Raw genomic sequence first — 13,405 nt, forward strand, 5'->3', positions numbered from 1 at the left:
TTATTTCTTTACTCTCATTTCTAATTTTATTTATTTGAGTCCTCTCTCTTTTTTTTCTTGATAAGTCTGGTTAAAGGTTCATAAATCTTTTTTACCTCTTCAAAGAACCAGCTCCTGGTTTCATTGATCCTCTGTATTGTTTCTTTAGCCTCTGTCATTTATTTCCACTCTGATCTTTATTATTTTCTTCCTTCTATGACCTCTGGGCTTTACTTGCTATTCTTTTTCTAGTTCTTTTAGATGCAGGGTCAAGTTGTTTATTTGAGGTTTTTCTAGCTTTTTAAGGTATGCCTGTAATGCTATGAACTTCCCTCTTAGGACTGCTTTTGCCGAGTTGCATAAATTTTGAGTTGATGTATGCTCATTATCATTCGTTTTTAGGAAGTTTTTTTATTTCTTCTTTGATCTCATTGTTAACCTATTTGATATTTAATAACATGCTATTTAGTTTCCAAGTGTTTGAGTATTTTTCAGTTTTTCTGTTGTGGTTGATTTCTAGTTTCATGCCATTGTGATCAGAGAAAGTGCTCAATATGATTTCAGTCTTCTTAAATTTGTTGAGACATCTATGTGCCCTAGAAAATGTACCATGAGCACTTGAAAAAAATGTATATTTTGCTGCTTTAGAGTGAAAGGTTCTGAAGATATCTATTAAATCGAGTTGATCTAGTGTGTCCTTTAAGTCTGCTGTTTCTTTATTAATTTTCTTTCTTAAGTATCTGTCTAGTGATGTTACTGGGGTATTAAAATCCCCTACTATTATAGTATTGCTGTTGATCTCGCCCTTTAAATCCATCAAAGTCTGCTTTATATGTTTAGGTGCTCCTATATTAGGTGTGTAGATATTTATAACGGTAATATCTTCCTGTTGGATTGCTCCCTTTATCATTATATAGTGACCTTCTTTATCTCTTACTATAGCCTTTGTTTTTTGTTGTTTTTTTTTACAGAGACAGAGAGTCAGAGGGATAGACAAGGACAGACAGACAGGAACGGAGAGATGAGAAGCATCAGTCATTAGTTTTTCGTTGCGCATTGCAACACCTTAATTGTTCATTGACTGCCTTCTCATACATGCCTTGACTGCAGGCCTTCAGCAGACCGAGTAACCCCTTGCTCAAGCCAGCGACCTTGGGCTCAAGCTCGTGAGCTTTTGCTCAAACCAGATAAGCCATGGATCAAGCTGGTGACCTTGGGGTCTTGAAGAACCTGGGTCTTCCACATCCCAGTCCGATGCTCTATTCAATGCGCCACTGTCTGGTCAGGCTATAGCCTTTGTTTTAAAGTCCATTTCGTCTGATATAACTATTGCTACCCCAGCTTTTTTTTCATTTTCATTTATGTGAAATTTTTTTTCCCATCCTTTTATCTTCAGTCTATGTGCATCTTTCATTTTAAGATGTGTCTCTTGTAGACATCATATGTATGGGTCCTGTTTTCTTGTCCACACAGCTACCCTATGTCTTTTGATTGGATCATTTAATCCATTTACATTTAAGGTTATTATTGCTATGTATTTGTTTGTTGCCATTTTATTCTTTAAAACTGTATTCCTCTTTTGCTATATTCTTTTTCTCCTTTGATATGTTTACAACAGGCCCCTTACTATTTCTTGCAACATTGGTTTGCTTGTAGTGAATTCCCTGAGGTGTTTTTTGTCTGGAAAGCTTTTTATTTCTCCTACAATTTTAAATGATAACCTTGCTGGATAAAGTAGTCTTGGTTGTAGGCTTATGTTCTGCATTACTTTGAATATTTCTTGCCATTCCCTTCTGGCCTCAAGTGTTTCTGTTGAGAAGCTGGAAGTCATCCTTATGGGGGCTTTTTTGTAGGAGATAGCCTTTTTTTCTCTAGCAGCTTTTAATATTTTCTCTTTATCACTTAGCTTTAGTATTTTAATTATAATGTGTCTTGGTGTAGATTTCTCTGGGTTTCTCTTTAATGGAGTTCTCTGTGCTTTTTGAACTTGTGAGACGTTTTCCTGCCTTAATTGAGGGAAGTTTTCTGCTATGATATGTTTGAACAAAGTCTGTATCCCTTGTTCTTTTTCTTCTTCAGGAACCTCTATGATGTGGATGTTATTTCTCTTCATGTTGTCACAGAGCTCTCTTAGAGTTTCCTCTGACTTTTTGAGTCTCTTTTCTTTTTTCTGCTCCGCTGTCGTGCCTTCATTTATCTTGTCCTCTAACTCACTGATTCGATTCTCAGCTTCCTCCATCCTGTTTTTAATTCCTTCCATTGTGTTCTTCATTTCTGATATTGTATTTGTCATTTCTGACTGATTCTTTTTTATTATTTCTTTTTTGTATTTTTCTGAAGCCGGAAACACGGAGAGACAGTCAGACAGACTCCCGCATGTGCCCGACCGGGATCCACCCAGCACGCCCACCAGGGGCGACGCTCTGCCCACCAGGGGGCGATGCTCTGCCCCTCCAGGGCGTCGCTCTGCCATGACCAGAGCCACTCTAGCGCCTGGGGCAGAGGCTAAGGAGCCATCCCCAGCGCCCGGGCCATCTTTGCTCCAATGGAGCCTTAGCTGTGGGAGGGGAAGAGAGAGACAGAGAGGAAGGAGGGGGGGGGGTGGAGAAGCAAATGGGCGCCTCTCTTATGTGCCCTGGCTGGGAATCAAACCCGGGTCCCCCGCACGCCAGGCCGACGCTCTACTGCTGAGCCAACCGGCCAGGGCCTCTTTTTTATTATTTCAATGTCTTTTTTTATATTTGCTATCTCTTTATTTAGGTGTTCGTAATGACCATCTATTGTTGTTCTAAGATCTTTGAGCATCCTAACAATTGTTATTTTAAACTCTGCATCTGGTAATTTGGTTATAACTGACTCATTCAGGTCCTTCTCTGGGGATTTCTCTTGATTCATTTGTGTTGCATTTCTCTGCCTTCTCATTTTGTCTGTGTAAAAGAAAATTTTGGCCACTGGAGTCCACTGGGTGTGGCCTCTGTGTTCCTTAGTTGTGGTCTGTCTGCAGGCCCGCCATCCTCTCTGTTGCTGCTGCCTAGGGCGTTGGAGTATGGGCGTTGCCTGTGCCATCCCACTGGGGCTGTTGCTGTGGTTTCCACATTTTCTTCACGGGAGGGGCTATGATCACTTGCTCCGGTATATAAGCCTTGGTGGCCTTGGCCTTAGCCCTGCTCCATTGTGTGGGGTTATTTTCGGCCCTGAGGGCAAGGTGAGTACCTTTGCTGAGCTGCGGATCTCCGCCTGATTCTGGGCTTTCGCCCGCCCTGCAGGAGGAGCCCTCTCGCAGGACTGCTGCAAGCCGTGGCTCCACCAGCTGAGCGGGGCTATGTGCTCATGCTCAGTTGCGGGACTCCACCTGTTCTGGGCATTCACTCCACCCCCACCGGAGTAGCCATCTCCCGTGTCAGGCCGCAATCCTTGATTCCCGTGGGCCGGGCAAGGTGTTGCTCCTGCACCCTTGCTCAAGGGCCGGTCTCCGTCCCTTTGGGGTCTCCTGCCCTTCCCCCGCAGGCTGGATTGCAGGCGGCCCGCAGCTGGGCTTGAACACTTTCGCGCGTGGCCCCTCCACCCCTGCTGGGCAAGACTGAGCTCACACCTGGGCCTCAGTTGTGGCCAGCCAGCTTCCACCCTTGCCGACAGAACTGCGTTTCCGCATCCCGCTTCCACCTGCCCCTGGGTGAGCCCTCAGCCGTGTGCGTTGGGGCGCTATAGCTCATACCCTAAGACTCACTGCTGTAGTCTCGAAAGCTTCCTCCTTCTAAGCGACTCTGCTCTAAGTACTGTGGGAGAGCTTGTTTGGCTGGTGTCCTGCTTTCCTTTGCTGGTATTGCTGTTTCCAGGGGAAATATTCACTTCAGATTTGGGGAGTGACTCGTCCCAGGGGTTAGGGTGGCTGTCTCCCAAAATGTTTCTCCCTGTGCCTCCTAGATTACACTCTCTTCCTGCCACTCCAGTCCTCTCCTCTCTCCCCGTTCCCTGGAGCCCCGGGTGAGTGGTTGTGAAAGCGGTTTTCTGCGTGGTCCCTTTAAGAAGAATCCTGGGTCTGAGAAATCAGTCTCTTTCTTACAAACAGTATCCTGACTTGTTTCAGCTGAATATTGTCCATACGCCTCTTTTAGGCTCTGGGGTTGCAGGCTGGGACTTTGTTCCTGGGGCTCAGTACCCTCCCCTCTCTGCTGAACTCACTTCCTGCCATACAAGACTCTCTGGGCTGCTGTTTGCTCAGGGGAGCTGGGCAGCCCTCTTTGCGTTTCTGCTTTTTCTACCAGTCTCAGTGTGTGTTCCTTGATTGAAGAGTCCTCTTAGTTTAGTCCAAAGTTGGTTTTTCCAGATGATGGTTCCTAAAATTAATTTGTAATCCACTTTGGTTCTGGGAGGGGGAAGTTGGTCTGTCCGCCTACTCCAGCGCCATCTTTTTCGCCATTGCCCCAGCATTTTTTCCCAGCTTTCTTTCTTGGGTTCTTCCAGTGCATTCATCACACAGCTGCCAGGGTGGTCTTTTAAATACATAAATCGAGCCTGACCAGTGTTGGTACAGTGGATAAGGTGTCAACCTGGGACACTGAGGTTCTAATTTTAAGCTCTGAGATCACTGGCTTGAGCCCAGTCTCACTGGCTTGAACAAGGGGTCATCAGCTTGGCTGGAGGCACCCCTCCCCCCCAGGTCAAGGCACATCAGTGAACTAAAGTGCTGCAACTGTGAATTGATTATTCTCATCTCTCTCCCTTCCTGTCTCTGTATCTCTCTCGCTAAAAGTAACTAAATATGTAAATTGAATTATATCTGTCTCTGGTTATAGCCTAGCTTTTTATTGTACTTTGAATAATTTCCAGCTCCTCACTTTCGTTTAAAAGACATTGTATTATTTACCTTCTCACTACAACCTTATCTTCAGCTTTTTCTGTCCTCACTTTTCATGCAGCAGTCACACCCACTTTCTTTTTATTCTTCTGATAGATCTTTACCTGATAGATGCTGTTCTACTACCTGAAGTGCTTTACCCCTCATTCTTCACATTGGTGGTTCTTTTTCATACTTCAAGACTCAGCTTAACTATTACTTTATTTAACAGATCTTTGTATAAAATGTGGCCCTCATCTCAGCATTGTTCATCACAGTACCATGAGTGGAGGGACCATATTTGTTTCTTTCACCATTGTATATCCAGTGCTTGGTATAATAAGCATCAAATAAATGTTCATGGAATGAATGAATGAATAAATGACTTCAAGAAAGTATCCATTTAATCATGCCATATGTGATTTGAGGGGGATGATTTAGTGGAAAGTCTTTGGATGATGGAATGGACAATAATAACTTGGTCAAGTGGGAAGGCCTAGCATTTATCAAAAGCCCACAAAGTAAAATAATGAAAGATATGGTAGAAATAGCTTTCCTATGTTTATATGCATATTTGGTTTGTTTGCATGTTAACTCTGCAGCAGTAACACAGATCAATTTCAAAAGGACTTATTTGACATAAAGATTCAGAATTTCAATGTTTCCTGGTAGATTCTGACTTTATAAGTAATTAATTGGCTGCTACAGTGTTTTGGCTTTTTTTTGTGAAACCATGGGTCACAAAAACCATTAGTGGGTTGTGAAGTTAATTGAGTGGCTTATAGTCATAATGAAAAAAAAAAGATGTCAGTGTATTGAAAATAAGCTTATTTCTTTTTGTTTAACACATAACTAATATGACTCAATAGTAAATTCCATTGCCTTTGGAGTAGTACAATGCACTTAAGAAGGACCCTCTTGGTGAGGGGTCAAGAATGGTTCTTCATGTTCTATGCTTGGCTAAGCTCAGCCTCCCCAAGTGTCTCTACTTTTGTCTGCGGGGTTGAGAGGAATTCCTAGACATCAACTCCACCTTGCTATCTAACATGTTCAGTTTTGAGATTATTATTGGCTTTGATTCAACCAGGATCTTGATGCCTTTTCCCACTGTTTATACCAGTTACTGCCAGATGTTCTAAGATTCTCGTGTCACCCCTCACTGAGATCTCCAGTCTCTTCACAGCCTTTGTCTTTCTCTATCCTTTTTCCTTTATAATGCCCCAAAACTTTTGCTATGGCCTGTGGAGCTAACTCATCATTAGCAAAATTTCTTCTCTGGTTACCTCTTCCCTACACTTTGCCTTTTCCATCTTCCTCTGACTGAAATCTTTGGTTTCGAGGACATTATTTCTCTGTAGCCTTCTTAATTGCTTTTCTCTAGCAACCATTAAACCTGGACTAACTGGTGAAATAAATAGTAGTCCCTCTTTATCTGTGGTTTTGCTTTCTGCAGTTTCAGTTACCGAGGGTGAACCGTGGTCCAAAGATATTAATGGAAAATTCCAGAAATAAACAATTCATAAGTTTCAAATTGCACACCATTCTGAGTGGTGGAAGGAAATCTCTCATTACCCTATCCTTCCCAGGATGTGAATCTTGTCTAGCATGTTCACACTGTATGTGCAGCACAATAAGATATTTTGAGAGAGATCCCATTTGTATAACTTCTATAATATTACAGTATATTGTCATAATTGTTCTCTTATTAATTATGGTTCATCTCTTACTGTGTCTAATTTATAAATTCAACTTTATCATAAGTATGTATGTATAGGAAAAAAATAGTACATATAAGGTTTAGTACTGTCTGTAGTTTTAGACATCCACTGGGGGTCTTGGAACCTATCCCCCATGGATAAGAGGGGGACTACTGTATGTCCTCATTTTTCCTCATTTCCACTTTCATACCTTTATTATTACTTCCTCTCTAAAAATTTTCAGCTTTTAATTCCATGTCAAAAATTTTTTATCACCTACTATTGAATCATCTCCCCTAATGTTTTGATGATTTTTAATTTCTTGTTTATAATTATTCTGTTTTAATTTTTAGTAATTTAAATATCTTTGTAAATGATTCTTCTAGTACCTTGGTCTCTTAGTTCCTTGAACTTCTTTCCTAAAAAGACCTTTTCCTTTACCCTATGTCAACCATATTTTCCCATGGTCTTATCATTTAATTACAGCAATTCTCAAATCTTAATTTTAAGCTTCAGTTTTCTTCTCTCATCTTTCTAGCTCGCTTTCTTTAGTACCCTAACTACAGCAGTCCTTCAACTCCATTCATACTTCTAATTCATTGTTTGTATTATCTTTTCATGATCATTACCTCTTCATGTCTTCTATTCCTTACAGTAGGCTAAAACCCATGGTCAATTTTATAATCACTTTCTTGTGTGTAGCCTCAACTCTTGCTTCATGGTTCTTGCTTGACAAAAGTTCTTACCTAGGGTAAATTTAACTCTTTCTGTTCTGTGCCTCATAAATAAATGTGACTAGAGACAAACAAAATTATTTCGATTGAGATGTCTTTGAATTTATAACCAAGATTTTCAAGGGGCCTCTTAATATTGCTCGGCAGTCATAGCAAATGGTTTATTTTGGTTTACGGCATGCTTCTAAATGGCTATTTTATACTTATCCTCACTCCAGACCTTTGAAACACCTCTACCCTATGTTCACCCTCAACTGTTGATTTCACTTTTTATTTTGTTTCATGGACAAAATAAATGCAATCACAAGAGAATTTCCATAGGTTCCCAACTTGGTCTCTGTTTACTTATTGCATCTTACACACACTGCATTTTTTCCCCTACTATTCTAGATCAGTAATTTTTCAACCATTTTCATCTTGTGGCACACATAAACTAATTACTAAAATTCTGTAGCATAACAAAAAATGTATTTTTTGCTGAAATGAGAAAAACCAGGTATTAATTGATATAAAAAAAGTAATTACCTACCAGTTTTGATCCCAAGTGACTTAAAAAAAAATATATAAAGATTTCTGGTACAAAGAACCATTCAGATGCAGCCTTATTATGTGACATGACCAATAAGATGCAACTCTATTGTATGACCTATGCATTCATGTTTCAAAACAGGACATTCACATTGGATGGCTATTGTTTGTTGGTTGTTGTCACTTTTTAATTTGACAGTCAAAGGGTAAAGAGATCAGTGCTCCTGACTAAATAGTTATTGCATGTTTTAAAAATTCTTGCTGCACATTGGTTGAAAATCGCTGCTCTAGATGGCCTGTTCAATCTCCTGAGACCAAAACATTCATGTTTGCTTTGGATAACATTTTCTATCCCCCCTATCCCTCTTGGCCTATTCAAAGACTTCATTTTTCCCTGTCTTTCCGGCATCATCAATATTTTCCTCTAGTAGAGCATTACCATGACTATTCAAACATGATGTTATTTCTTTCATTTTTCTCTTCATCCCATCTGCCCTTCCCAAAATCACTTCATTTCTCTAGTCCCCTGGATAATAAAACTTGCCCCAAAGAGTTATCTATATTTGTTATTTCTAATTTTTTTCCTCCCATTTCTCATGGGCTCAGTCTAAACAGAGAACTCCTGGTGCATTTGTCAGGATCACCAGTGATCACATTGCTAAATTTAGTGCCAGTGCCATGGCTTTTAAGTATCATCCATATGCATTATCAGTTTTTTATCTCTAATTTATATCTCCATTCTAGACCTGTTCCCTGAATTCCAGGTTGATATATTCAGCTGCTTATCCTCTCCACTTGAATGACTATTGCATGTTTCATACCTCCATGGCCGAAAGAGAAGTCCTCTTCTGCAGTTTTCCTCATTTCATTTGACACCTTTCTTCTGATTGTTCATTCTAGTATCTTTTAGTTCATTATTGATTCCTTTCTGTTATAACCTTTATCCAGTTTGTCAGGAAATCCTGTTAGCACCACCTTCAAAATATATCCAGAATCAAACTACCATATTTCCCCACGTATAAGACACTCCCATGTATAAGACACACCTTAATTTTGGGGCCTAAAATTTGGGGGGGAAAATGTATTACATAAAGTTATTGACCTCAAGTTTTATTCATCATAAAATTCATAAAACTCTTCATCACTGTCAAAAACTCCTGTCCATTAGCTTGTTCTCATCTGTGTCTGGTGACATCACTCTCTTCAACAGTGAGCACAAAAACAAGTGAAAAAAAGCGGGAAATGCAAGTAAAAAAATCTACAACCACTTTGTAAGATGCACCTAGTTTTTATACCCCAGATTTTTTGGAAAAAGGTGATTCTTATACATGGGGAAATACGCTATTTTGTTTCTAGTACATCACACTGGCATAAGCCATCATTAACCTCATCATAGTAGTATATGTCATTAGCCTCCTGTGCTTCTGCCTTCTTCTGTCAATACCTTTTCCATCTATTTTCAACACAGCTAACAGAGTGATCCTTTTAAAACATGATTCAACCATATTACTCCAATAGCTTCCCATCTTATTCAGAGTAAAAGTCAAAGCCCTTGAATTAGCCTAAATGGCTCAACACATTTCATTTCAGGCCCCTCCCATTACTGTTACCTCTCTGACCTGTCTCCTACCAGTGCTCATTTGGCTTCAGTTACATTGAACACTTTATTCTTTATTAAACATTTTGCCCAGCTTTTCTTTGCTTGAAAAAAAATTTTTTATATATATTCTCATGGTTTTCTCAACATTTTCAAGTCTTTACCCAAATAAGAATGACTTTGATTACCCAGTTTAAAATTACGTAATTCCTTATCCCCATATTCTTCACCCCTCCTTCCCTATTTTGTGTTTAATAGAAAAAAATACTAGAAAAAAATAATAGATTACTAAAACTCAATTACATAAGCTACTTATTTTATTTATTCTTACTCAAGTATAAGCTCCACAAGTTTAGCATTTTTAGACTATTCTGTCCACTGTTATATTCTTAATGTTTAGAATAGTCCTGGCCCAGAAAGCTAACTCGGTAAATGTGTTCAATAAATATGTATGTCCTGGGTTTTGGCGTAAAGATGTATAGTATGCTTTTCTTTCATTCAGTTTTATTGGGGTGACACTGATTAACATTTATACAAGTTTCATTGCTCAATTCTATAACACATCCCTGTACACTGTGTTGTATGTTCAGCCCTGCCCCCCTCGTTTCCAATCACATCTTTGCCCATCACCATTTATCTCCCTTATACTCCCTTTATGTCTCCCTCCACCCTTACTCCTCACCCCCTCCCCCAGCATCACCACACTGTTGTTCATGTCCATGGGTGTTTTTATTTTCTTGTCCTTTTTTGGTCTATCCCTCTATCTTCTTCACTCAGCCCTCCACCTCTACCCCCTGACAACTGTCAGCCTGCTCTAAAGGTGTATTGCTGTCAAGAAATATTTGAAATACTAGCAGGTGTTTAACATCAAGTTGTAAGTTAGAAAGATATGTAGTTTTATAATAAAGAAATTTAGTGCCTGACCAGGCGGTGGTGCAGTGGATAGAACATCGGGCTGGGACGCGGTGGACCCAGGTTTGAAACCCCGAGGTCACCAGCTTGAGCACAGGCTCATAGAGCATGGATTCACCAGCTTGAGTGTGAGGTCGCTGGCCTGAGCGTGGGATCATAGACATGACCCCATGGTCACTGGCTTGAGCCCAAGGTTGCTGGCTTGAGCAAGGAGTCACTTGCTCTGCTGGAGCATTTGGTCAAGGCACACATGAGAAAGCAATCAATGAACAACTAAGGTGCCACAACGAAGAATTGATGCTTTTTATCTCTCTCCCTTCCTGCCTGTCTGTCCCTATCTGTCCCTCTCTCTGATTCTCTCAGTCTCTGTCAAAAAAAGAAAAAAGAAATTACTGAAACTTTATAGTTATTAAGACAGTAAGATCAGATGTAGCCCAAGAGTCATTCACTCCAGACAGAATGTTTTAACAAAACAATTCTCTGAAGTAAGGGTTAAGTGAACTAAGTTATTTAAATAACACTTAATAGAGACCTCATTCAAGTCACTTCACCTTTCAGGCTGCAGCTCCACATCTGTAAAGTCTTTGAGGTGCTCTCTATGATCTTTTCTAGGTTTAATGAGCTCTGAAAAGCTACATTGCTAATTTTTGCTGGAGTGATCCTGGAATGAAGTGCATTTTGTTGCCATGATATACTTCTACAATGAACATATTAATGAGCCTTAACTGTGTTCTATTTCTATCTTTTCATGAGCTAAATAATTTGTATTTTAATGTTCTTTTTTATGCTAATTTATGGAATATGTATGGGAGAAACAAGGTTATCTAGATTTCAGTAGTTCTGCATTACCCTATTTAGGAAATTGTCAAAAGATGAAAATTCAAAATACAATATTGACAGTTTTTCAAGAACTATAGGAAAAAATGTACAATTAAGTCATATTTTGTTTTATTTTTTCTTTTTCAGACGGTCTTAAAATCACTACATTTGCCAAAAAACAACAGTCTTTATGTTCTTACACCAGACTTGCCACCACCTTCATCATCTAGTCATGCTGGGTAAGGTGTTTACTTTTTCTGTGACTCTGAAATGAAGAGTTTAATTGTTAAAGATGTTGCTTTAAACTGTATATAAATATCAGAATCAAATAAAATCTTATTGAAGCTTTAAGTTATTGACAGCTATTAGTTATATAAATTTTCAAATTACGTGGTCTGGGTAGTTATGTGTTTGGTTTTAATGGGGGCATCTTTTTTCCAAAGAAAATCTTTAGCAAAACTCCAATATGTAAAAAATAGTAAAAAATGTCACTACCCTTTTTTTTTTTTTTTTTTTTTTCTTTCTCTGAAGCTGGAAACATTGAGAGACAGTCAGACAGACTCCCGCATGCGCCCGACCGGGATCCACCCGGCACGCCCACCAGGGGGCGACGCTCTGCCCACCAGGGGGCGATGCTCTGCCCATCCTGGGCGTCGCCATGTTGCGACCCTCCTGGGTGTCGCCATGTTGCAACCAGAGCCACTCTAGCGCCTGGGGCAGAGGCCACAGAGCCATCCCCAGCGCCCGGGCCATCTTTGCTCCAATGGAGCCTTGGCTGCAGGAGGGGAAGAGAGAGACAGAGAGGAAGGCGCGGCTGAGGGGTGGAGAAGCAAATGGGCGCCTCTCCTATGTGCCCTGGCCGGGAATCGAACCCGGGTCCTCCGCACGCTAGGCCGAGGCTCCACGGCTGAGCCAACCGGCCAGGGCGTCACTTCTCTTTTTGAAGGGGAAGAACTAGAGTTGGAGGGAATAGATGAGTGAGTAGAATTCCAGCCTATTTCATAGCTAAAGAAGGCATGCCTTTGAGGAAAGTCATTGGGTTTTGCAGAATACAGCCTGAAAACACTGATATATATATTTTTTATATTGCTGATATTATTTTCTCTCAAAATTACTGTGCTCTGTAAAAAAAAAAGAGAGAGAAAAAGAGTCCTAGAAGGCAAGTGAGGCTAGATGATTATTTTTTTACTTAAGAAAAACTGTGTGAAAAGATCAGATGGAGAGTTAATTCTTTTAAAGTCCTGTCCCCTCACCTCCCCTTTGGCAACCATCAGCTTGTTCTCAATACTTATGGGTCTGTTTCTGTTTTGTTTTGTCTTTGTAGATTCCACATATAAGTGAAATCATCTGGTATTTGTCTTTCTGTATTTGTCTTATCTCACTTAGGATAATACCTTCTAAGTCCATCCATGCAAATGACAAGATTTTTTGTTCTCTTTTTTATTGCTGAATAGTATATACAGTATATCTCTCTCATATCTTCGTTATCCACTCATCTGTAGATGGACACCAGGGTTGCTTCCATATCTCAGCTAGTACTAATAATGGTGGAATGAATAGGGATACATGTCTTTTTAAGTTAGTGTTTTTGTTTTCTTTGGATAAATACACAGAAGTGTAATTGATAGATCATATAATAACCGTAAATTTAATTTTTCTGAATTAAATTTTAAACAGGAATCTTTATACTGTTTTTCATACTTCACTAATTTACAGTTTCACCCACAGTGTACAAAGCTTCCCTTTTCCATGTTCTCACCAGCACTTGCTATTTGTTGGTTTATTGATTACAGCCATTCTGACTGGTGTGAGGTATCACATAGTGGTTTTAATTACGTTTCCCTGGTTATTAGTGATGTTGAGCATCTTTTCATATGTCTTTTAGCTATCTATATGTCCTCTTTTGAGAAATGTCTGTTCAGGTCCACTGCCCATTTTTAAAATTAGATTATTTTTTTGGTGTTAAGTTGTACCAGTTTCTTACATATTCTGGATATTAACCATTTATCAGACATATAATTTGCATTTATTTTCTCCCAGTCAATAGATTAGCTTTTCATTTTGTGCAAAATCTTTAGTTTGATATATTCCCATTTGTTTATTTTTTCTTTTGTTTTTTTTTGGCCTGAGGAGACATATTCATAAAGATATTGCTAAGATGGATGTCAAAGAGATTACTGTTTATGTTTTCTTCCAAGAGTATGGTTTTAGGTCTTACATTTAAGTCTTTAGTCTATTTTGAGTTTTTTGGTATATGGTTTAGGAAAGTGGTCCGGTTTCATTTTTTTAATGTGTCCAGGTT

The 13,405-nt window shown here is 39.6% G+C and overlaps 1 protein-coding gene across 1 annotated transcript in view; it reads left to right on the top strand.

Moving 5' to 3' along the window:
• Positions 1-13,405, top strand: part of FAF1 (Fas associated factor 1) — a 496,086-nt gene that overhangs the window by 185,436 nt on the left and 297,245 nt on the right. Inside the window, exon 6 of the mRNA XM_066269224.1 lies at positions 11,251-11,342. Coding sequence (XP_066125321.1) covers positions 11,251-11,342 — 92 coding nt within the window. The remainder of the gene's footprint in view (positions 1-11,250; positions 11,343-13,405) is intronic.

The sequence above is a fragment of the Saccopteryx bilineata genome, chromosome 3 (genome assembly GCF_036850765.1).
Source record: "Saccopteryx bilineata isolate mSacBil1 chromosome 3, mSacBil1_pri_phased_curated, whole genome shotgun sequence".
Taxonomy (NCBI): Eukaryota; Metazoa; Chordata; class Mammalia; order Chiroptera; family Emballonuridae; genus Saccopteryx; species Saccopteryx bilineata.